The sequence below is a fragment of the Ambystoma mexicanum genome, chromosome 8 (assembly GCF_040938575.1).
Source record: "Ambystoma mexicanum isolate Mex_15411 chromosome 8, UKY_AmexF1_1, whole genome shotgun sequence".
Lineage (NCBI taxonomy): Eukaryota > Metazoa > Chordata > Amphibia > Caudata > Ambystomatidae > Ambystoma > Ambystoma mexicanum.
In genome coordinates, this window is record NC_090929.1 from 335277165 (window position 1) to 335303678 (window position 26514).

The window sequence follows — 26514 nt, forward strand, 5'->3', positions numbered from 1 at the left end:
AGAAAAATTGGCTAAAAAGCCAGAGTGCTTGCAATTGCTTTGTAGGGTAACACAAATACAAAACATGCAAGTCACCAACAGTGCACAGGAACATTAATGCTTTGCTATTAAAAATGCCATGCCACATTAAAAACATGCCCCACTGGCTGCACAATGTAGACCAGTCTAGACACGTAATAACGTATTAGAGTAAAGCTTGCCAGGCCACATTTAGACAGACCTAGACTGGGTGCACCAAAATGCCAGTCGAAGCAATAACACTCATCAAGAAGACAGCACACATTCAAGCCCAAGTCACTGCAGCCTCTAACAACACGGCCAGACTCTTTAAAATCTGCAAGAAACTGGTCAATCCAGTTGCTGTCTCTACCTCTCCTGTTCCCTCCCAAGGCCTTCTGTATGGCTCTGGCCTCTCACTTCTCCACTAAAACTCAGGACATCCTGTCCTCTATCTCCTCTTACTCTCTTGGCCCCCCTTTGGCCATCTCTACCTCTCCTCCTCCTTTCTCCTCTTTCTCTCTGGCAACATCTGACAAGGTTTCTAGACAAGTCCAATATATGGAAGTGTCGTCCAAACAATTGCTCCCCTGCTCCTCCAGAACCATCATGGACCATATTGACACCCTCGGTCCAGCCTTGGCTGATTTCTGTAATCTCTTTCACCACTGGAATGCTGCCCTCTCCCCTTAAGCACTCCATTGTGCACCCACTCCTCAAGAAGCCATCTGCCGATCCTACCTGCCTGGCAAACTATCGCCCAATCTCCATCACCCTTTTCCTGGGCAAACTCTTGAAAAAGATGGCCATCTACCAGCTTGCTCTCACACTGAATCTGTTGGTTGTCTCCATGACCATCAGTCTGGCTTCAGAGCTGCCAGAGGCATGGAAACTGCTCTCCAGAACACCCGTGAAGATCTGCTCTCAAACCTTGATTCCAGCATTCCTTCTGTCCTAATCCTCCTTGATCTATCCTCTACTTTTGACCCAGTCAACCACGCCATCCTGATCAATCGACTATGTGAGAACCTGGGCATCACGGATCAGGCCCTGGAGTTGCTGACATCCTTCCTCTTGGAATGCCCCTCCCAGGTCCAACTTGGTCCCTTTCTCACCGCCACCTCTCTCTCTACCTGTGGTGTTCCCCAGGGCTCTATCCTTTCACCCTGGCTTTTCAACCTCTACTTGGCCCCTTTGGCCCACCTGATCTCTACTTTCTCCTCTAACTTTCAGTGTCATGCGGATGACACTCGGCTTTCCTTCAGGCTCCTCTCTTCTCTCACTCTTTCCTGACTGTCTATGTGCATTTCACGATTGGTGCACCTCCAGCTATCTCTGCTTTAATGCCAGTAAGGCAGAGATCCTTCTCATTGGACCCCTGCCCCTGCTTTCCCTCTCTCACTCTGGCTGCCCACCTTGGGCCCTCTTCCTTTGCCTACCTTCGACTCCACTCTCTCTTTCTCTCCTCACATCTCAGATGTCGCCAAGAAGTCCCACTACCAGCTGCTCCTCCTCAAAGGGACTCTTCCCTTTCTCACTTTCCCACAGAAGCTCACGGTCTCCAGAGCCCTGTTTCTCTCCAGGTTGGACTACTCAAACCACCTCTTTCTCAATCTGCCTTCCTCTACTCTCCGATCTCTGCAATTAATCCAGAACAGGACTGCAAGACTTATCCTTGGCCTCAAGCCCAGGGATCGTATCTCTCCATCCCTTAAATCTCTCCACTGGCTCACAGTGGCTGCAAGGATGAAGTTGAAGACCCTTGGTATTGTCCACAAGGCTTTCTGGGGTTAGGGCCCACACTACATCCAATGCTCTCTTCCAAAATACCTTCCTTCTTGAGTCCTTCCCCCAGCTACCTCCAACTCTCTAAGGGTTAGACGCTTCTCCAGGAAGAGAGTGGGGGGTAGATGTCTCTGCTCTGCAGGTGCCTTCCTCTGGAATGGCTCCCTGCCCCACTCAAACTTCAGCGGACCACCTGAAGTTCTGGAAGCAGCTCAAAACTTTCCTCTTCTCCTCTGCTTTCTCTCTCTCTCTCTCTCTCCACTGCTGATCTACCGGTCTGCTGTACCGACTGGTTACTTGGCTACCCTCAGAGTCTCACTGAGTCTAGGCTCTTTCTTGATCAGTCACCCTTGCACTGCCTCCGGGCCTACCGCACACTTAGGGGCTGTAACTGTAACCGTACAGTCCCTTGTTCTCCTTGCACTACCCAGAGCCGCACTGCCCTAGCTGCACTTACTCAGACCATTACTGCCCTGTTTTCCCCTCCCCTCCGCTCTTCCTTGCACTTCCCCCTCCTTTTCCCCTTGCATTTATCGTTCACGCATTTGCGCGATCTGAATGACACAAGGCCTAGTAAGATCGTTTGCCTTGTCCTCCCTTTATCGTCCCTGAAATGTCTTGTCGCACCTAGAAACACTTGTGTACAGGCGTGTTTTAAATGATTTATATCCTATCATTTTATCACAGATGCCCAGAAAAATATGCAATGCAGCTGTAAGAAACGGCTAGACTGGCAGCACCCAAATGCCAGTCTAGACAGGTAATTGCACTTAACTGGACTGCTTTATCAGAAATGTGCAGTTAAAAAAAGTCATACCAAAGTATAGAATGACTAGAATGACTGCACCAAAATGCCTCTCTAGCCACTAATACCACATATCATGCCTGCTAAGCCTGGACATGGACAACCATTATGATTTATCGCACAATACCACCCCCCACACATCCCCTCTCCCTCCCACCCCCTACCCCAACATCCAAAATCAGCTCCTTGCCCCAGAATTACCATCACGTCCCTCTTCCTTGTCCCACAGCTTATGTATGAGGCTCCTTGCCTCATAGGTAAGTACTGGGATGAGGAAGAGTGGAACTAGGAGTAATGAAGATTACAGGTAGCTAAGTCAGGCATTACCTCCATGTACCTCGACCTCATCCCAGTACTTGTGTATGAGGCAGAGTGCCTCATCTGCCTCATACACAAGTACTGTCTCATACACAAGTATAGGGATGAGGAAGAATAGGGCTAGGAGTAATGACGATTACCAATAAGTAATCAAGGCATTAAACACAAGTAGTGGCGTAACACCATTGAGTTAACTGGGCTTCAGCACTCCCGCCCCTGAAATTTTGGGCTATGTTGACTCAACCTGGCTGACCTTCAGAGCAGTTGCTAGACAGAAAAGGACACTGATGCTAAACAGCACCTGGGTTTCGCTGTTAACAAGGGCCCAGCAATTAATAACATAAAGCATTTCACTGTTACTATCTGCATTCAAATGCCACATTTTTTAGTCAATTTAATTAGTGATGTGGGTTTAGTACATGCTTGCCAGGGGAGTGATTGGAAGGGCAGAGAGGGAACAGGAGACTGCTCATTCTCACAGCTGTCCATAAGTGGGTGCCTTCAGACTTAAAGGAGAGAGTTAACTGCTTGTTACATTGAAACTGCACTAGAATAGTCTCACTAAAATGCGTAATGAAGTTAGACGCCCCCACACAAATAAGTGTGCCCCTCCCCCACCGCCTGTGAAGTTAGCGCCTTTTCCAACATTTGAAGGATTAGCCCCCCCCCCGTAATGTAGGTTTTGTTGCACACCTGAACACAATCACACCATTCACCATATACTCGCACGCACAAATCCATACATTTAAGGGTGCACCCTTTCACCATACAGGCACACCCAAGCAGCCACCCATACATTTAAGTGTGCACCCTTGCACCATGCAGGCACACTCAGGCAGCCACCCATACATTTAAGTGTGCACCCTTTCACCGTACACGCACACCCAGCCACCCATACATGTGTGTGCAACCTTTCACCATACACTCACACAGGCAGCCACCAAAACATTTAAGTATACACCCTTTCAAAATACACTCACACACGCACATCTCATGGGGTTGAGGGGAGCCTGACTTCATAAATAATGATTTGTGTTAAGGACCCAACCATAACAGAAATAATTTCTTTATGAAGGCAGTGTGACTTAAAAAATTAACTATTTCTTTTTTAAGTAATAGGGCTCCCGCACCCCATGACATGGAGGTTTTCAGGATTTCATCCAGCAGGGCACCAGACTGGCGAGAAGTTTGGCATTATGCAAAGCCCGTGAAGATGGTCAAAATGTGACCGAAATGCATTGGACGTACACAAATATAAGTGAAAGACTGGAATCACGTGAAAATAAAATAGAGTGGATTACCTCACAGGTCCTTCCATCTTTCTGGGATACCTAACCCAGAGCTACCCTTAGTAAAATAAAACATGCCACAGTAGGAAAACATGCCCTTGCTGGCTAAAGAAATCCCCTATATAAGAACACTCATCATGTTGTATTTGCCCCCTAACACCAGTAAAAAATGTCAAGTCACAGTAAGAAAACATTCCCTTGCGGGCTGCACAAATGCCCCCCATGTAAAAACACTATCATGTTGCCTTTGATCTTAACAGCAGTAAAACAATTGCATGTCACAGCAAGGAAGCATTCCATCCCATCCCCCATGTAAGAACAGTCATCGTGTTGGCTTTGCTCTTAATGGGAGTACAAAATTCCATGCCACAGTAGTACCCAGCCAGTCCCATTGTAGTAAGCTCCCCCAACCCCAAACCCTCCTTCACATAATACCATTTATGTTGGCTTTCCTTTGCACAAAATCCCCAGTAAAACACGCAATGCCCCTGTCAAACAATGTTCATGCTCCAATGCCTCATCTGCGGGCACTATCCTTGCATATACACAGACACTCACACACACAGACACTCACATAGATACACACCCACACACACAGATACATACAAACATTCACACAGAAAGATATACCCACAGACATGTACACATACGCAGATACACACATACACACAGATATACAGAGCTATAGACTGTGATGAATTGAGGAAAATCATCTATTCTCCCTGCTGTAAGGTTAGTGGGGGGTGAACCCACTCCACAACATCCTGCCTAGGGGTCAAGGCAAGTCAGACCTCACCAGGAGAGACTCCCCCTTAGCGAACAAGGACCCCCATTCCTGTGAGGAACTCCCTGGTACAAGAAACATGATGGCATGTATGGGACTGTCAAACCTATCAAATAATGTTAAGTACCAAGACTGGGCTGAAGAAGAAGATAACAGATGCTATTATGCAGAAGAGAAACAGTCTCTTTAAACAAATTAACCAATTCACTTTGACGTATTGATTAAAAGACGAGTACTCATCAGGTAGAGAGGGGAAAGAGGGACAAGTGGAAAGAGAGGAACGTCTGTCGAAGAAGGGAACGTCCTTTGAGAACGTGAGCCTGGGAGGTGGTGGAACCACAGCAGGAAGCGGAGCCCGCAAAATCTGAAATTGCTTGGAAGCATCACACGAAACTCTGAGAGACCTGCATAGCCAAGGGCCTGAGAGAAGCCTAGCCAAGTGGGGATTGAGAGTTGTTGGTGGCGCGACCCCGAGAGAATCGTGGTGGGCAGCCTGCCCTCATAACAGTGCCAATACCGTTGTCGGGAAGGCACAGAAAGCGGCGTGGCTCTCCTTTGAAATACGGAGAAGCTGAGAGGAAGAGCGAACACCATCTAACAAGGACACTGAGGAGAACGGCTCGACAGTGTGGTGCAGGATTGGAACAGAGGCAAGGCCCGTGAGAACCCCAGAGACATTCCATGATAATAAGGACGGTAATGGGGGACATAAGAGGCACGGGAAGCCAACCGACGATCATTAAATGTACCAAAAAACCCATCTCAGTATAAATGAGAGAAAGGTGAAAGTAAACTTGAAGGTGAGCAAGAGAATAATAACGTTCCCTGGAAGGTAGTTGAATGGAAGTGGAATATCCTTGCCACATCTGAACTGTGATAAGGTGAGAAAGAGAATAGTAACGTTCCCTAGAAGGGAGGTGGATGAAAGTAAAATATCAATCAAGAATGATCTCAATGAAAGCGAGAAGAGATTAGAACCAACATTAACGAATCTGAATACCTGCTATGAGAGAAAGCGAATAATAGAGATAACCAAAAAGAGTGTATATTAAATCTAGTATATCTCTACCTGGGAAGAGGTGAAATCAAATCCTTTGTCAAAAGCAGAAGAGCGGGAGATAAGAAAGAAAGAGTATGAGGAACTGAAGGCGAAGGTAGCCTTTATGATAAATCAATCGGAGTCAAGGAGAGGAACTCCTAAAGTGGAAAGTAAATATACCAACCTGTGGAAAGAGTTACACAAACTGATATGAAGTGTCACCAAAGACTAATGAAACATTGTATATTAAAAAGTTCTTTGCAAATAAGAAGACAAGTGCGGAAAGCACCCACCCAGGGAGTCATTCCCCTGCCCTTATTTTTGTTTCTATAAGTGATGGGGTCAGATAGTATTCATTTTTTGGACAGAGGTCTTATTCTTTTTGGACAATCACTTTAGCTAGTAAAGTAAGTAGGGAACACCTCACAGCGAAGGGGAAAGATAGGCCCTCTTCATCTTTCTTTAATAAAGACAAGGAAAAACGTCCTCAAAGAGTCTGTGTCCTTCTTCTGACCCTCCACAACACACATATACACATAATTTTATTTATTATTTTATTTATTTATTTATTTGCATTTTTAAAGCGCTCACACAGCACGGGGGCATCGAGGCGCTGTTACAGGAATATGTCCTAGTTGGGTATTTATAACACGCTTAGTACCCAGAGCTTTCTAAGCGCGGACCCGGCGATCGAACCTGTGTTGCTTTGTGTCGTCTTGTTTCCAAGGCGAGCACATTGCCGCTGAGCTATCCTCCCGGGACACATACAGCGATATACTCACACATACACAGAGACATACCCACATACCCAGGTATGTACACATACTAAGAGATACACACAGATATAAAGAGATACACAAACATACACAGATACACACACACACACACACAGATATCACAGATGTGCAAAGATATACACACACACACACACACACACAGAAACACGGATATGGACACACAGACACACACGGACCCAAACACACTCAGATTTACAGAAAAAAGCATGCACACCATTCCCATTGGCTATTTAAAGCAGTGGGCCAGGCCCGCTCCGGCTCTACCGTGTCTACGCCTCTGACTAAGGACTGCTTGATTGCCTGTGGTAAATTAGCAGCATATTTGGCTTTGTGGAAAAGGTGGTGCTCTGGGAAAGGACCCCTGATGCGCAAAATATGATCCCCCAATGTCAGGGCATCTGGGAGAGAATACCTGTCTCATATCAGCTGTTAGAGGGCTATGTTCATATTTTGATGGGATATCTTTAGGTTCGATATATAGGCACCCATACAGAGAGGACTTTCTGAAAAGGATCAGAGCTGTAGGCATTTAATCAGAGTTTGACCGATACCTCCAGGGATGTGTGATCATTAAGTGGGCCTTTGGGAAAGACGTAATTTTGAATAATGTGAAGGCTCCTATAGAATGAGGTGCAGTGATGTGATTAGTTGCTGTCGTGTGTTGTTTTGCACAGGCTTATCTAGGCGGTATAGAGGGGACCTGGCTTGGGTAATTAATCTGCACAGGGTATTGGTGACCCCGTCAGATCAAGATGGTTCTCAGTGTTATTTTAAATCTGAGAGTGTATTTCTGGTTTCTGAAAGAGATTTTATGACTTTGGGATTAGATTTTGAGCTGCTACCTAGCCTGGGTAGGACTCCTAAATCTAGGGACCATATGCCAACTGGAGGTAGCCCTGATAATATCGCTTGGAGCTGTAAAAATAGTTTTGGCCCAGAAATGTGTGGACCAGGCTTGGCTAACCCATACCAGAGAAGACAATATGGGCACCTTAAGATTTCATATACAGATGTGGCTCCAGAAGACTAGCCTTTTGACGCCCCAAAAGGACCCGATAAGACTAAAACCCACTAGCATGCAGGCCGCTTTTGGGAGATGATAATAATATCATATTCCACGCGTATTATGACACTGACTTGAATCTAGCAGTGTCATCACAATGAGATCTATATTTTGGGATTTACATTCGCTACTGGCTTGACTGTTTATAAGAACTGGACATTTCCCTGAAACAAAATCCACATGGCACAAAATAACCGGAAAGTGTAAACAGATTGCGGGCAGTCTCACCGCGTGTGTTGCAGGCCTGTATTTGGACAGTTTGTGATGCTGGGCCAGGCCAGGGCCATTGGGCTGATCTGCATGTCGGCAATGTTTACAGGGCACACACAGATCTGGGGTACCCCATGGAGGCCTCTGTTTGGAGTGGGTTTATGATAACACTTGGCTCCAGGCTGGCTGGTTTCGAGGCCTGCTTTAGTGGATTCAGGTGGTTGCTGGCTGGCGGCCTCCCTTAGCAAACGTTATGCAACACAAGCCGGAGCACGGATCAATCCCTCTTATCGTCAGCACATTGTGTGGGATTCCAGTAACGGTCAAAATCCAATCTAGGCCCTCCGTCCTGGCGCCTTAACACCAAACCCGCTCCCCCCCCCCCCCCCTCCACATCTCCCCTCCCAAACTGGCACAGAGAACCGACAGGCACTGGGAGCAAACAACACAGAAGCAGGACAGACACAGACAGCAGGGAAAGGCATAACGAGCCAGGCGGGCACGGGTTAGCAGGTCAATAGCAGTGACAGGGGTATCTTTCATTAAGGGCATACTTCAGGCTCCACTGTAGAGCCCGCCCTCAGTCCCCTGGAGAGCATGCGGCCAGCTCTAGGAATTCTGCTCCTGGTCCTTCTACAGATCTCAGGGTCATGGGGCCAGAGACCGCGAAACCCCCGCAAAAAAACCGAAAACCCCATCGATAAGATCCGAGTCAAGGAAAACTTCAATTTTGCCCAGGTAAGAGTCCAGGGATTGTGGGAGCCCTGAGGGGAAAGCCTAGCAGGTGAGACAGAGGGGGGACGAGAGGGGAGGGGACAGCTCCTCGAGTGCTAGTCCCACCCCAGGTATAAAAAGTTAGGGGGCATCTCTAAAGCAGGAGCTCCAGCCTTGTTCAGGAACATGGATCTGGGATCAGCTGCCATTTTGTGCGCTCAGAGCAGTGGACATTTTAGAAGGGCCTTTTACTTAGTCATGAAATGCCCCTTTGTTGTATCCACTTTAACGTGTTCATTGTGTACTCATTAAAATACTCTCATTTACTAATTTCTCATATACCCATGAATCACTATATATGCTGAGAACACCCATATATGCCCTGATGTATATGACAGGAACATCTTTGTATGCCGGTGTTCAGCCATTCGTTCTATCGTACATCCATGCCAACGGCTATATATGGCTGAATTCTCTTCAATAATAATACTAACTGTTTTATCTGCTGCTCACTAGCACAGCATTGCTGCTTCACATCCTTGTAAATAATCGATGTCACAAATAACCAATTGCTCATTTTATCAACGGTGGGAAGATGAAGCAGGTGACAGCTCACTTGAGGAGTGACTCGTGTGATCTGTGAGTTGCTTGCTGTTAGGCAGCCAACATTAGCACGGCAAGGCCCTTCCGAATATTGAGCGTCTGAGGCAAATAATTACATGAACAGTTTTGGATCTGTTTTTACATCATTGCTGAAGTGATATAGGGCATTTGAAAGTTCTTGACATTTGATTGTAATAAGTGAACACACAATTGCTTTCAGCTGGCGGGCGTGGTGCCCAGTCATTATATATGACATTGGGCTGTAGTGCACTCTACAAACCCAAAATAAATAAATTAAAAAAAAAATGCCTCACCATGTATACTAATATTTATATGGTACGTTGCGTACACAAACTACTTCTAAGTACGTCTGATGTTTCATTGACTGAGATACAGGAATGAAGAGTGATTAGCCGAAGATCACAAGCAGTGCCAGTGATGAAGACACTTTAGTGCTCATTTTATTGAGCCACGTAATTTGGCTGCAGGGACCCGTTACGTGTAGACAAACCCATAGGCGGGTCCCCACCACCTAATTTGGGTCATTTGCATGGCATAAGTGCAGGGCAAAAGGCGGCGTACAAGCGTTCTCTCCGCCTTCTGCCCTACACTTTGCAAATGTGGTAATGCTGCATGCCATGGTGCAGAAAGGCGGTGAACCTCATATGGGTCCCCAACCTTTGCACTGGCATGAAAATACGTGCTGGCAAAAATGCTGGAGCATTTGTATGGCAGAGAGGAAGGGAGGTGGCGGAAACTTAAGTTGGGTTCTGCCCCTCCACTCCACCATACAAATAGATGAAAATGAGCCGTGATGTGAATGCATGGCATAAAAGCCTTATGCAAGTCTTTTCTGCCGCCCATTTACCTTACGGCTCAGCGTAAATATGCCTCTGTAACTATAAGCACCGTTGATCATTACCTGTTACCTTCACCACTGCAGCACGTCATTGGGATAGTGAGTACTAGAGCTGGCATTGACACTTGATACGTTGGGGCCCATTTTCCAAGTTTCCGAAGCCTGTCGTAACCTTGTTTTAGGCTCCATGGCATGTTTGGCATTTTTGCAGGCAGAGGCGGTACACGGTACAAGAGTACCTTTTTCACTTACATTTTCCCTTCATTTCCAAAAACCACTTGGAATCAGACAGCTTCTGAAATGCGTAAATGACTGTGCTGCATTTTCTGTTTGCACAAACGAAGGGCAAAGAGAAGGTGTAAAGGCATTGCACCTGCTTTTCACACTTTCTTCTTGCACATAGAGCCTGAGGGAACCTGGATTCCTGTTTGGAGTCTTTTTGCTGTTTCTACTGTGTTGGAGGAGGACTTTGCCAAAACCAGCACCTGGCGCGGTATGCGCCCAGTGTGCAGTTCTGAGAGCCCGAGGGAGCCTGGAGTCCTGTTGGGAGTCTTTTTGCTGTTTCTACTGTGCTGGAGGAGAACCTTCCCAAAACCAGCACCCGGCGCAGTACGAGCACAGTGTGCAGCAGTGTGCAGTTCTGAGAGCCTGAGGGAGCCTGGAGTCCTGTTGGGAGTCTTTTTGCTGTTTCTACTATGTTGGAGGAGAACCATGCCAAAACCAGCACCTGGCACAGTATGCATGCAGTGTGCGGCAGTGTGCAGTTCTGAGAACCTGAGGGAGCCTGGAGTCTTGTTGGGAGTCTTGTTTGCTGTTTCTACTGTGTTGGAGGAGAATCATGCCAAAACCAGCACCCGGCACAGTATGCATGCGGTGTGCGGCAGTGTGCAGTTCTGAGAGCCTGAGGGAGCCCGGAGTCCTGTTGGGAGTCTTTTTGCTGTTTCTACTGTGTTGGAGGAGGACCTTGCCAAAACCAGCACCCAGCGCGGTACGCACCCAGTGTGCAGTTTTGAGAGCCTGAGGGAGCCTGGAGTCCTGTTGGGAGTCTTTTTGCTGTTTCTACTGTGCTGGAGGAGGTCCTTCCCAAAACTAGCACCCAGTGCGGTATGAGCGCAGTGTGCAGCAGTGTGCATTTCTGAGAACCTGAGGGAGCCTGGATTCCTGTTTGGAGTCTTTTTGCTGTTTCTACTGTGTTGGAGGAGGACTTTGCCAAAACCAGCACCTGGCGCGGTATGCGCCCAGTGTGCAGTTCTGAGAGCCCGAGGGAGCCTGGAGTCCTGTTGGGAGTCTTTTTGCTGTTTCTACTGTGCTGGAGGAGAACCTTCCCAAAACCAGCACCCGGCGCAGTACGAGCACAGTGTGCAGCAGTGTGCAGTTCTGAGAGCCTGAGGGAGCCTGGAGTCCTGTTGGGAGTCTTTTTGCTGTTTCTACTATGTTGGAGGAGAACCATGCCAAAACCAGCACCTGGCACAGTATGCATGCAGTGTGCGGCAGTGTGCAGTTCTGAGAACCTGAGGGAGCCTGGAGTCTTGTTGGGAGTCTTGTTTGCTGTTTCTACTGTGTTGGAGGAGAATCATGCCAAAACCAACACCCGGCACAGTATGCATGCGGTGTGCGGCAGTGTGCAGTTCTGAGAGCCTGAGGGAGCCCGGAGTCCTGTTGGGAGTCTTTTTGCTGTTTCTACTGTGTTGGAGGAGGACCTTGCCAAAACCAGCACCCAGCGCGGTACGCACCCAGTGTGCAGTTTTGAGAGCCTGAGGGAGCCTGGAGTCCTGTTGGGAGTCTTTTTGCTGTTTCTACTGTGCTGGAGGAGGTCCTTCCCAAAACTAGCACCCAGTGCGGTATGAGCGCAGTGTGCAGCAGTGTGCATTTCTGAGAACCTGAGGGAGCCTGAAGTCCTGTTGGGAGTCTGTTTGCTGTTTCTACTGTGTTGGAGGAGAACCATGCCAAAACCAGCACCCGGCACAGTACGCATGTGGTGTGCGGCAGTGTGCAGTTCTGAGAGCCTGGGGGAGACTGGAGTCCTGTTGAGAGTCTTTTTGCTGTTTCTACTGTGTTGGTGGAGGACCTTACCAAAACCAGCACCCGGCATGGTACGCGTGCTGCAGTGTGCAGTTCTGCAGTTTTGGGGGCGGCGGGCTGCCTTGTTCGATACTCTTCCCCTTGTCTCATTGTCGCTGTGCGGACAACCGACTCTTCAGATTAGTACGTTTTTATTTTCCTACTCCAACGTATGCACCGCTGACTCCTCTGCTATCGAGTGCGGTCAGCGGTTTTTGCTTCCTGCCAGCAGTTTCTCCCCTGCTGTGCCTTACATTTTTTTTTTTCTCTCTTTACACTGAAGCGTCAGGCTGGTTTGCCTTTTGCAGCACGTTCAATGAAGCGTGCTGCTTTGAAAACAAATGGGCGCTATGGACTCACAGTTAGTGCACGTCATATCTCTTGATGAGTTTTTGAGCCTTTATGCATAGAAGAAGGTGTCGACCTTACATTGCATACATTGGGCATACCAGCTAGGAATACTAGGTGCGCTACTCAAGCCTGCCCACAACGAACTGTGAAGCTGAGGGGTATGGAGGGGGGGCTTGAAAGGACTCACGGAGGGGTGTTGCTGGGTTTGTAAAAGATCTGGGGCTATGCTAATGTCGAGACGGTCGGGACTCGGTGCTATCTAACCTTTTGGTTGTATCCTCTAAGCTTCTATCCGGGGCTACAACCAAAAGACCAGGGGCTATCGCCCCCTCAGCCCCACCCTAGCAACGCCTCTGGCCTCACGGACAGTAAGAAAATGGCCGATCACTTTCCTTTCTTCAACGCCACTCTGTGTCTACCTCCATGCCACAAGAACCGCCTGCAGAGCTTGTTTATTTCCTTGGAGAATGGAGGGGGGATATTGAATGGAACATTGGGGAAATTATGCAGTAGCCAAGGTAGCGCCACCATTTTGAGGAGGCCAGCCCTCCCTTCTACCGAGAGCGGCAGTTTCCCCTAGAAGTCCATTGATTTTTCCAGGGCGTCCTTGGCTCTTACCGTGTTGAGGATGTGTTCGGTTTTGGGGTTGCGATGTATAGTAATTCCCAAGTATTTGAAGGAAGATGTCCTCCATTGGAGGGCCATGGGGGGGAGGAATCCGGCTTTGTTGCCGCATAGCTCAGCGAGGGGGTAGAGGCACGACTTGTCCTTATTAATCTGGATCCCCGTGTATCTGTAGTATCTGTCTAGGGTCTCAAGGATGTACGGTAGTAGGTGTTCAGGATTGTGTAGATATAGAAGTGTGTCATCAGCGTACATTAAGATGAGGTGAGTCACGCTGTTTATCACTATGCCCCCATCCCTGTATTCCTGCCGTAAGGAAGTGGCTACAGGCTCAATGGCCATGATGTATAACATAGGGGATAGCGGGCATCCTTGTCGCGTGCCCCTGTAGAGAGACCATCTGTTGGAGTTTGTTTCATTCGTGCGTACCCTGGCAGTGGGGTTAGTATCTACAAGCTGGGTCCATTTTAAGAAGGTAGGCCCTATTCCCATTTTTATCATGGTGGCATACAGCCATTTCCACCGTACTGAATCGAAGGCTTTGGTAGCGTCAAGGGACGCTACTGCATATTTGTGAGGCCTGTTTTCAGTGCTGTATATGACGTGGTGCAACCTGTGCAGGCTCTCTGTGATAGATCGCCCAGGCACGTAGCCCGTTTGGTTCTGATGGATCAGTAGGGGGACTACTCTACGCAATCGTTTCGCCAACAGGGCCATTAGGATCTTGTTATCTATGTTTAACATGGAGAGGGGCCTATACGAGCCGCACTCCGCACCGTCCTTTCCAGGTTTTAGTAGGGGAATATTAACAGCTTCCCTCATGGTTTCTGGGAGGGTGCCAATTTCGTGAGCTTCATTAAACAGCTCGTGGAGGATAGCTCAGCGGCAACGTGTTCACCTTAGAAGCAAGACGACATGAAGCAACACAGGTTCGATCCCCAGGTCCGCGCTTACAAACCTCTGGGTATTTAAGTGCGTTATAAATACGCACCTAAGACAAAAAAAATAAAAAATGTATGCAACTAAAAAACAAACAATTCCTGTAACAGTGCCTCGATGCCCGTGGGTAGTGTGAGCGCTTTAAAAATGCAAATAAATAAATAAATAAATAAAACACCTGGGCTAATAATGGCACTAGGGTCTCATCATATGTCTTGTAGAACTCTCCCGGGAGGCCATCCGTGCCCGGGGATTTCCCGGACGGCAGGGATCTAATGGAAGTCAACACCTCTTCAGGGGTGATGGGTTCGTCCAGAGCCTCTGCCATCTGTGTGTCTAATTTGGGTAGCTTGATGATGTCCAAGACATCATCTAGTTCGATGTCCGTGGGCGATGTGGAGCTGGAGTAGAGGTCTTGGTAAAACTCAGAGAAAACTGAGTTTATTTCTATCTGCGTGTGTGCTGTTGTGCCATCTGGTTTGTGGATATGACAGATAGGTGTCCGGGGGGCTTCCCTCTTGTAAAGCCAGGCTAATAGTTTCCCAGGTTTGTCCCCCAGGGCGTGATTTCTCTTGATGTGTTTTGCATGACTCAATTTCCCTAGTGTCTCCCACTGTGTTAAACAGGTTTGTCTAAGCTCAATCTCTCTTTGCAGATGTTCCGGAGTTGAGTCGGCCTTCCCCTCCAGCTCTCCTAGCTCTTTTTCAGAGCGTTCAAAAGAGGCTGTGATGGAACTTTGGGCTCCCCTCACTGTTGCAATCATCTCTCCCTGCATGACAACCTTGTGTGCCTCCCATACCGTACCTATGTGTCGCACACTATTTATGTTCGTCTGCCAGAATTCCACTGTGCGTTCTTTTATTTGCTTGCGGAAAGCTGTATCCAGCAGAGCCTCGCTTCTAAGCCTCCAAGTAGGCATCGGAGGCCTGGGCGGGAACACCACCCAGGTAATTGCCAACGGAGAATGGCCAGATAACACCCTGGGCAGATAGTGTGCATCCCCGAACATGGCTTGTTGTTCTCTGCTCACGAAAATGTAATCAAGCCTGGTGTGGACTGCATGCGGCGGGGAGTAGAAGGAGTACTCCCGTTGTTCCGGGTGCTGTTCCCTCCACAAGTCCTGGAGTAGGAGTTGTTGCGTTAGTGTGGCTAGTATTTTGGCAGGAGGGGAGGGGCGGGAGTGCTTATTGTCTGATCTGTCCTTGCGAGGGTCAAGAGTGCAGTTATGGTCTCCCCCTATATCATGGTGCTATCTCTGTAAGGGCTGAGCCATGAGTATAGTGAGCGAAAGAAGACTGTTGCGTCATGGTTAGGGGCGTAGGTGCTGATTAGACATATCTCTTTTCCCTCTATGGTGCCGTGTGCTAACGCCATCCTTCCCTCGTCATCCGTTTCGGTGCCTATTAATTTGAGGGGGATGGTTGGGTTGATCCAGATCAGGACCCCTCTAGCGTAGGAGGAGTAAGAGGATCTTATTAAAGTTCTCTGCCATGTCTTGGCTATCGCCTCGAGTTTTTGGGCGTTTAGGTGGGTCTCTTGGAGCATGGCAATCCCAACCTTGCACCTTTTCAAGTATGTGTGGATGCGGCGTTGCTTAACAGAGCTATTCATGCCTCTGACGTTCAATGTCATGATTTTAATTTTGTCAGCCATGGGTACTGGATGATTGGGCATTTGAGCGTGGCGTCTCTTGCGGTTGTTAAAGCTCTGTGTGGTCTTTGTGTTTCCCTGTTCAAGTCCCTAACTTTAGTGCCAACTCCCAGTTTCCCTCCCCCCAACAACTTTAAACACACCAAACTAAAAACATGTCCAGCAAGGTTTCCCCCATTATGACTATCCCGTTTCTGCTCCGTTTGACCGTATCTTGGTCTCCTGGCGCCCTACGGGCGGGTGTATATACCCCAATAACTTCTCGGGGTAGAGGGTTGTTCGTCTTCAGTGTCGCTCTACAGGAATATACTTGACTTTGGTCGTTTTGTTCCTGAGCGTTTGTGAGTTATAGGTCCTGCGCGCAGGCTCTCGTAATGCGACTTATCGTGGCTTTCGCCCTTTCTCTTCAGCGTCTGGGATCTGTTCCCCGTCCATCCATTTTCGGACCTCTTCCGGGGTGTCAAACAGGTGGGCCTTGTTGTTATGTATCACTTTTAATCTAGCCGGGTATAAGAGCATGTAACGCAGTCCGGTTTTTTTCAATCTGGCTTTGGTGTAGATGAATTGTGCCCTTTTCATTTGGACCTGGAAGGTGTAATCAGGGTAGATAGCTATTTTCGCTGAGTCCCTCTGGATTTGGCTTCCCGATCTAGAGATGGCTAATATAGTCTCTCGGTCCCTGTAGTTTAGCACTTTTGCTATCACCGGTCTAGGCGGAGTTCCAGGAGGTGGCCTTTTGGTGAGAGATCGATAGGATCTTTCAATTGTGAAGCCTTGCAACAGTTTCTCAGCCCCTATCTCCTGTAGCAAGAGGTTCTGCACATAGTTAGTGGGGTCTGATCCTTCGATACCCTCCGGCAGGCCCAAAAGTCTGATGTTGTTCCGTGTGCCCGCCGTTCAGCTTCCTCAGCCCTGTCCTCAAGGTTCTTCACTCTCTGCTGCAGCACGTTCACATCTTTTAGGAGCTGTGTTTTAGCCTCAGTATTTTCTTGGACCTGGATTTCCAGTCTTTCAGTTCTGCAGGCTAAGGAGCGAACATCCTGTCGCAGTAGGCCCAGATCTACGGCCACTGTGTCAATTTTGTTCTCCATCGTTGCTTGAAACACCTTGATGGCCTCTAGGATCTGATAGTTGCTTGGTTCGGCTATCGCTTCAGAGGGGTCAGGCAGCGCTGCCGCGGCTGTCTTGTTTGTGGTTTCATGTCCTGTGGCCCCTCCGGCAGTATAGGTGTTCATGGTGGTTTGGTGATGTTTGGCTCTCGCCCCTTTCAAGGACATCCCAGCAGGGCTGCAGAGGCTTCAGTTGTCCCTGGTGTGGGTTCACGCTGGGAGCGATGTTAGTGTTTTTGCGGGGTGGTGCGGGCTCTTGTGCACGCTGCTGTTGCCCCCACCCATTATATTAGCACTATATGGTGTGTCTTTTATGCGTGCTTGTTCCAGGGCCGGTGGTAAAGACCTGCTGTATAGGCCCTGCGGGCTTTCTGTGTGCTTTAAATATTGGCTGCTTTTGTTATGCTGTTTTCAAGGGTCAGACTCATGCAGAGTGTCTCTTATCTTCCACTGGGGTCCGCTCTGAGGCCCTAAGAGCCAGGGGGCCAGTCCGAACGGGTGCACCGCTTGCTGGCGTCCCGGGCAGGCCGTTCGGTTGTCAGCATTCGTTCTTGTCGCGCCCCTCGTTTGTGCCCCGCAGTTGTCCCGCGTTGCCGGTCCCAGCGTATGCAGGCTGCGTAGGGGTGGACAGGTGGGTGCGCGGTTGGTGCACCAGGCTCCCCCCGCCGATCACCTCTTATGCTTCTCGCTTGCTTCGCCTCTCCGGCGCCTCATCCGACCCCCTTCTCAGGGCGAGTCCCCAGCAGTGGCCCCGCCGTCTAAGGGCGCACTCGCTCCTCCACAGGCCCAGCTCGCAGCAGGTAGGGCACACTGCCGCCTTCCCTCCTTCTCCACTCCGAGCTGCCCATATGCGGCCTCTCGCGCCGGGATCCTCAGCCGATCGGGGTCTCTGGGTGCGCCGCTCATGCTCCCAGATCAAAGCAGTGCGCGTGTTCCCCTCAGCTTCTGTCACCCCTCTTGGGTCTATGGTCCATTTCGCAAGGGACAGGCTCAGGTCGCAGCTCAATTTCGGCGCTCGCAATGTTACGCGACTTAGTTCATGGGGGCCGCCATTTTCAGCGCGGCTCCGTAGTGACGCTTCGCGAGGTGTCTAGATTGCTGCAGGGCACTCTCGGTCACAAAACTCAGGGCCGGGCTTCCTGATGGTGTCCACAACGAGTGTAGCATCTCACGGTCATCCAGGGCTTCTGTGGCACATGAAAAGTAGCTTATTGTGGGCACATCATACGGAGCTCACCCAAGACGCGTCCTCCTCACATGGCGGTTAGCCACGACCCCCATGGAGGCATTGCTTTATCACCAACTTGGACGTCTTCCGTGTATTATTTGCAGGGAGTTCATCTCCAGGATACCAAGGAAATTGGCCCCCTCGTATCTAGATGCTATTTCTTTGTCTGATTTGGTAGACAAGGACTTCCTTTCTCGTTTTTGTAAGAGGAGTAAACATCCTCTACTCCTTCGGATTCAAGATGATTAAGGGATAACTGCCGTCGGACCCCCCCCCCAATACACCTGTTTTGGATCTAAAACCTGTAGTATCTTGGATTATGCCTTTGTGGCTAACTCCTGTAATTTAGTAATTGATATGTGCATAATCCATAGACTAGAGAGTGATCATCTACCTCTCCTGGTCAGTATGTACTGTTGCATGCCCTTACTGCCTTTGAAATCTAATGGGGAGTTCAGAGTTAATTCTACCTTAAACCGAGTATCTTGGAATGACTGAAGGTTGTCGGCGGTCGTGGCCCCCATGCAGTTGGCATTGATTTCCTATGTTGGGAGTAGTGAGGAAAGGTTACTTGAAATCTCCAATTCCTGTGTAGCTGATGCCATTAAGGGTTTTGGCACCTTCACCCAGGCAATTATTTCTAAGCATTCTTGCACCCCTGCTTTATAATACCTGGCAGACACAGGAATGGCTTTGAGTAACCCTAGCTCTATTCCACCGAAACTGCTGAATCTTCCGCTCCAGTGGATGAAGTATGCGGACGATACAGTCCCGTTAGATGTCACCCCTGCTGGGCTTCAGGCAGCTTTAAACCAACTCATGGAATTCTCAGACATTAATTCCTTGGCTATTAAGACTAATAAAACCGAGATTATGGTATTTTCTCTGCCTCGTGGCAAGGTTCAATCTCTCAATTGGTGGTTGGACAAGAAAACATCTGAGGCGGTCAATGAATACAAATATCTGGGTGTCTTGTTTGACAACAAGTTATTTGTCATCCGACACATCGACCTTCTTGAGCGAAAATTTTCCCAGGTTATGGGTGGTTTGGCTAAACTGGCTTGCAGAGGAGGGGGTTATTCTTTAGGGATAGTGGTCCAATTGTATAAGGCAAAGATCTTTCCGATCCTCATACATGGAGTTGAAAACTGGGTGTTTGGTAACATACCCAACCTGAACAGGCGGGTGTCTAAACTGCTGAAGAAACTGTTTCGATTACCTGCGCGTGTTTCAGTGGATTTGATTTGCCTCGAATTTAACATGGCTCTGTGTGAGGCAAGATTTCAGTTATCATGTGCTAATAAACATTGGAAGCTGACCAACGACCCAGTGGCGCTTTAAATTACTACATCTATGAGGCAGGCGGTTAAAGGAAAGTTTCATGGCTAACAATAATATGTCCAACATTACTGCAGTCGCGGATCGCTGGCATACTATGGCACTGGGCTGCCCTGAGATTCTTGGATACCACAGACATAAACTCATTATGAAATTCACTATCTTTCAAAGCTATTGTGATCAGCAGATTGCAAAGCTCCCTGGGAAGGGTAACCATGCTTTATTCAATGAATATATCCTACCACGGGAGCGATACCCTGAATACATACATCAGTTTGTGTGTAACTCCCTGGTGTGGGACTATTTAAGGATTAAAATGAACCCAGTTAAGACTTTTGAAGTAACAGGAGCCTGGTTTAACATTCCACGGTCCCTTCGTTACTTTAGGCTTTGTGGGGTCCTTCAGCTTGAAACCGCTAAGTATCTCCTAATGAGTTGTGAAGCAGTGGAGACGTTGAGGACAGTTGCCTGCCAGGCTGCCGGAATGTATGATGGTGTAAATGAGGGGACGTGGATGCTGTTTATGAATGGCAATAATGAATCTTGTATAATCTTTCTCACAAATATGTGGAGAAACTTAATATCTATTCTGAATGATCTCTACGTACATTGAAGGAGGTGTGTGTATTTGGGGAATGGATGACTCTGAAAGGTAAGGTATTAATGGGAATTTCAATTTAAGGATTGTGTGATTTTCTCGATTTTTGTTGTCTTTTTTTTCCTTTTCTGTTTTTCTCTTACGTGTTGAAAAGTTGTCGGTATTGTATAACTATGTAACAGGTTAAATACATTTTAAAAAAAAAGAAAATAGAAGAGTGCGCCTGTGTGCAATTTACACAAAAATTGCAAAATGACCTCATTGTGTGGTCAGGCCTCATTTGCCATAGGATAGCTTCAGGTTTTGCGCCTTGAAACACCTGTGTATAGGCGCATTATAAATGCCTTATAATATTGTATCATATCAGAATATAGTGATGTATTCATCCATCGGTCATCAATAAGGATGGGTCAGGCACAGTTTCTTAGCATGGAATTGCGGATACCATGGGGACCATCCGCTCACAGGGATGTTACTATCTATGAGGAAAGGTGCAGCAGAGAATGTGCAGGACCCCATAACGTGAAAACGCAGTGACATTCTCTGGGGCAAGGTCACCGGGAGCAGCATAGCAGGAAATGACTTCACAGGAAGTGATGTCACATTCTTGAATTCTGGGGGGCACCGCGGGAAGTGATATTACAAGAAGTGGAAACATGATAAGGGACTATGGTAAAATGGGTAAAGTCTATTATAAGATAACACCTACTATTTGAGCGATTTACCTGGACTCTACACTCTCTTTTGCTTAACAAGTAAATGCCGTGGCCTCCGCCAGGGCCTACACATGCAAGCTCATTAGGTCAGGCAAACCATTCTTGTCCGATGACAACTGCATGATTCTAGCCAGAGCCCTCATACTCTCCAGGTTGGATTATTGTAACACCCTATAGATTGGGGCCAACAAAGCAACCATTCAGAGGATACAAATCCTACAAAACAACGCCCTGTAAGTGATTTCAATCTGGCACTTCACCCAAATCAACGCCTAGCGTGTACTGCACAACTGAAATCCTTATTTATTTGTGTCTAAAAGTTCTTTTTTTCTGAACGATGTACCACTCATATCACACCCCCCTTACTGGAACCCCCCCCCCCCCCCCGCCGGTCACACTGAACCAGGAATCAGGCTGCTTTGCAAAGTTAAAATATTTATTTATGTAGTTACAATTCAATCACACTATGTTTACAATAATCACCATAATTGTGTGTGTGTCCAGAACAGATAGCCGTGTGGTTACTATTTCTCTCTGCACACCCTGCAACCCCACAATAGACAATGTCAAGAGATAGGAGGAGAGAACATGTTTCAGGAATGGCAGAATTAAAAAAAATAACAATCCCACTTTCCCCACAGAAACACAAGAGAAAAACAGAATTGATTGGCAAGCTGTCAAAATGGTTAAGTTATCTTGAGAATGGATTGGCAAACACATGAAATATGGTTTAAATTGCTGAAATTGTTTAAATTCTTATGGGAGCCGCTTTGGATAGTTCCACACAAACACTAGCAATGATTTGATACTAAGGAACAATGTGAAATCTTAAAATTGAGGTCGGAAGCAATCAAAAGCTGTTTTTACACGTGTCAGAATTTCCCTAAAACGAAAATTTGCGGCAAATTTTTCAGTGCGCGGTAATCGCGATTACGGGAGAACTATATGGATTGGGAATGCAAATTAAAGCTGTGGATGTTAGCTACAAGCAGAAGTTGAAATGTTGTTTCTAGCACAAAAACCGAGGAAGTTATGGGCATTTTAGTGGAGGTTGTTTTTCGAGATATGTGCAAGAATGGAAAAACGGGAATTCACTTTTAAAAGACAAATGTGATTTCTTACACTAGATTATGACTATAGAAAAAGAGAATCCCACACATGAATCTACATCAGTTCCTGGCCAGGGAACCCTTCATGTGGTGGATACTCAATTTCTTTCTGGGATTCACTTTAGTTACTCGCAACACTAATGACTTATGATTTTAGAAAAGAAATGAGAGAAACTCAGCGCAAGAAAAGTTCTGACAATACTATGATTCTGAATTTGCGGATAGGATGAATTGAGATTGGGATGAGACTATGCAAAGTACATATGCTCTGTGACACAGTTCTTTCTATAGATACTCACTAGATAGGTTTTTAAATGGAACCGTCAGGATTCTGGTCAAGGATTCTGGTCAGAGATTCTGGTCAGGGATTCTGGTCAAGACAGACAGCTGGGCACACCGGATTGGACTGGGTCTGTTCACAGCACGGCACGGGACTGGATCGGGTCTGCAATGGCTCTGGTCACAGCTCGGCACGGGACTGGATTGGATCTCTTGGTTCTGATGATAATTCTTTTAGCAGGCAGCAGTAATGCACAGCCCGGCTGTTTGTTTGATGTTCCCCTTTGGTGGTGGGATTCTGGTTCTGGAATGTAAGGCCTAACTGAGAATGGTTCAGCTATGCAATGGGCCTTTCTCTGCTTTGCCCAGTTTCTGGAGTCTGGAGCAAGTAAGATGGATGGTTCTGTTTCAGGGTGCTTCGCCAGCAATCGGTTAGTGGGTGAATCTGTCTCCTTTTTTCAGTGCTGAGCTGTCTCTATTTATGCTTATGATACAGGCAGGTGTGTGTGTGCTGGTTTATCCTAAGCATGCCCCTTGGACAGGGATTGGTCAGGATCTCCTCTCTTCCTTGATAGGAGGAGAAAAACAGGGTGTCACCATAATGATGTGGGTTTATGAGGCCTAGAGTCTACCCCTAGCCTCTTGAACACAAAATCTACTTTTGGTACAATACATATTTCCATGTGTGCAACCTCTAAAATAATAACAAATATAGATTACATATTTTGTGTAGCAGATACTCCACCAAACCCCTTTGCTGTAAGATCTTGTGCCTGCTTTTTACAGAACTTTGCCCTTTTTATCCGGAACACAATGTCCAATTTAGGAGCAAATTTCTACAAATGTGCGCATTGAACATGGGTATAAGTGTATGAAGTTTCATGCTTCTATCCAAAATAAATTTTGTGTAATATCAAATTTTCCGCCGTTTCTTCCTAGAACATGTCACAGAGTTCTGGCGCTTTTTAAAATGTGCAGTCAATATTTACATTAACAATGCTGTTATTTTTGTGTTTTTAACAATTTTACACAGTAAGTTATCATTCTTTTTAAAATGGTCCTTGTTAACCAACAAATGGTTGTTTGTCTCCGCCTCCTCCTGTCTCTCTGCAGTTCAGAAGCAGTCTCCTCCCAGTTCCTCCTGAGCCCAGGCCATTTTACGACCCTTCACACTTGGCAGTTCCTATAGCTAGAGGATGTCCATTGTCTCCTTCCCACTGCAGCCCAAATTCTCCTCCCACCCTTAATCATCACTTACGTGTGATTTCCTGGTGGAGGGAAGCAGAAGGGAGAGGCCTGGCCTCTGTGGGGGAAGCTGTTATACTGGTTTGGTTGCTTTTAGTCAGATTTAAATTCAAATGTTATTCTGTTGCATTTTTTTCTTTGCTTAAAATAAACTTGTAATTTCAAACAAGCAGCTAGAACACTGATTCCAGATTCTAAACCATGGGATTAAACAGTTACAACATAGGTTACTCTCAGTAACAGGCCACTTAGCTTTCAACCATCTGATTTTAGTTTGTACAAGTTTAAGTTTGTCATGCAGGCTTCTGACAGCTGTCATTCAGGCGGCCAAGGGTACTGCACCCAGATTTTGACAGATTCCACAGGCAGGCAACTTTTGCTGTGGATGTTTTTATGACAAATTCAGCTTTTCAGGATATTGTAAGTTCGCAATTATTTCTTGAACTAAGTGAATTGTGGCACCCAGCAAGAATATTGGATGTTTGAGGGTGTTTTGTACCGGCATTCTCCAGTTTCAGCAACCAAGAAAAAGGATTTAAAAGCAAGATTTTGGATTTCTTTTAGCAGAGCACTATTCTTCCCTCTGTACTCCTTTTTCACTTGTTGTGGAGCCCAGTGACATGTTTCAGGAGTGAGATCTTTGTTCCACCACTGACAACATGCATGGCAGATTGGGCAGCCATCTTTTTGTGTTGCAAAGCGCGATTTTCAGTGGTTTTGGCATGCACAGGGGTTTTGCGGCCATTTTGATATTTCTGGCACCATCAGCACACAGGGATGCCGCATGGCAGAGCAAAAGTGGGTTAAGAAATCCCACAGCCCTAAGAGCGGCACTCGGCGTGGCAAGAAGAGCTCACATTTCTGCCATCAGGCACCATAATAATTGACTCTCTACCCACAATAAAATCCTGCTAACAACAGCTTCCCTCACCTATAAAGCTCTCAACAACACCGCCCCCAGTTACCTTACCAATAGATTCCATAGGAAAACATGTATCAGACCCATGATACTAGCCCACGCCAACTGCCTCACCATCCCAAGATTTAAGCTCTATAAAATTGGGAGTTTCAGCTTCCCCGTCAAAGCGGCCCAACTGTGGAACTCCATGCCACACCCCATTGGAGAAGACCAACCTTACCAGAATTTCAGACTTAAGTACATTAACTGGCTTACACCCACAGATCAGTAAATCCCACACAAGCTTACAGACTGTCCAGCCACATTGGCTCACCTCCATCCTTCCTCCGATCTAGCTCCACTAGATCTGTATATAGAATGTATATATGTATATAATCTCCTTGTTGTATATCAATATATGGTCATGATGCACCCATATTTGTTTTCTGTAACTTCTGTACTCGAGCTTTGGCTATTCTTGTAACTGCTGCGCCCTGATACCCCTGGGTCTGGAGCGCATTACAAATGATTAAACAGACAAACAATTCAAGACAGCCCTGTTTGTGGTGTGCTCTTTATTAGGGTCATGTATGCACAGTAACCCGGATCCAGGTGCTTCCCCATTGGGGACTGGGCTGACCATCCACCACCCACAGATCTTATACCCTATGACTCATATGGAAGCACAGTCCTCCATTCTTCCCCAATCAATAATACTAATAATAATAATTTGCATTTATATAGCGCTACGAACCCTCAGGCATCTGAGCGCTGCTTATTATTACCCACTTAGTAACCACCTGCCCCTGCCCCTGGTCTATACATAATGTTTGTTCGGGTGGGCACAGAATGCGGAAAAAAACTAAGATAAAGACCATTGATTCTTGACACTAGATGTTGAAAAGTAGCCACTATACACGTACACTGAGTATTCACACATGTAAAAGAAAGGTGTTCGCAAACAGTGAAATATGTCGTTTATTTCACTCAGGGCTCATGTAATAAATGAAAAAGTGGAGGGACTAATTAGCATACGAAATGCACAACCACGCCGGAAATGACGTCAGAGGACTTGTCAAATCAAGGCAGTTGTAGCGTGGAAAGTCACTGCTGAGGAAGACATGCTGAATTCCGGTACACTTATTAATGTTGTCAAACTAGTGCCCTCTGTTCTCATCTGCCGTCACAGCTTCCTCATTCACACTTATTTGTAGAAAGAATATTCAGAGCCTGGAAGTGATATTCTGCAGGTTCTGGCCTTTAGTTCGTGACAGCTTGAAATCCTGTAATATATGTGTAAGGTTATTTTTCCCTTTATTACATGCAGGACTGCAAGCATCAGAATGCAAAGTAATGTGAGCTTTGTAGCCAGGATTATCTGAACAGCTCAATTTGCACCTGACTAGGGACATCTTGGGATCTCTACTTGCACTTTAAAGACATAAAGACACACTGCAGAATTCCTGTGTGACAACCCGTCATTCATTGCTATTCGTCCTTCATATTTAGAGGCATGCAGTTTGTTGTTATACATGATGAAAGTAAATCAGCTGGTTAACACAACTTATAGGTTTCCTACTTGTCCAGCAAGCAGGTAACATGGAAAGGAAACAGACAACTGTGAACAGTTGATTAGTTTATTTAAGTCAGTGTAATTCAGACAAATTGCACGTTCTTCTTAATGGCACGCACAATAATTACATTCATTATTTAAAAAGCTTATAAACATGACAAAAACATTCAAACAAGAAAACATAAACACATTTATTTTTCTTTATATCTAAAATATTTGTAAGGAGGGGCTATTTCACAAAGTTACTTCTACCCGATAATGCTTGCTTAGTGCACAACCGTAGATAAAGTGCTGTGTGCGGATCATAAAGTGCCAAAAGGTGGTCTATAAAATATGCAATATTGCTGGTGAGACTCTATATATCACCAGTTGTCTAACAACTGACAGCAGATAACTTCCCCTAGGTCTTTTTTACTCGGGGCATAGAAGTAAAGCAATGAAATAATGGGTGAGACGGTGGCATGTGAGTCTAGGAAGGGTCCCTCAATGGTTTTGGCTATTCAGCTCACCAATCAGAGTCAGTGTAAGGATTA

The 26514-nt window shown here is 46.8% G+C and overlaps 1 protein-coding gene across 1 annotated transcript in view; it reads left to right on the forward strand.

The window, feature by feature from the left end:
- The first annotated feature begins 8453 nt into the window (after nucleotides 1-8453).
- Nucleotides 8454-26514, forward strand: part of C8G (complement C8 gamma chain) — a 174891-nt gene continuing 156830 nt past the window's right edge. Inside the window, exon 1 of the mRNA XM_069609773.1 lies at nucleotides 8454-8825. Within this exon, the coding sequence (XP_069465874.1) occupies nucleotides 8685-8825 (141 nt within the window). The 5' untranslated portion in view covers nucleotides 8454-8684. The remainder of the gene's footprint in view (nucleotides 8826-26514) is intronic.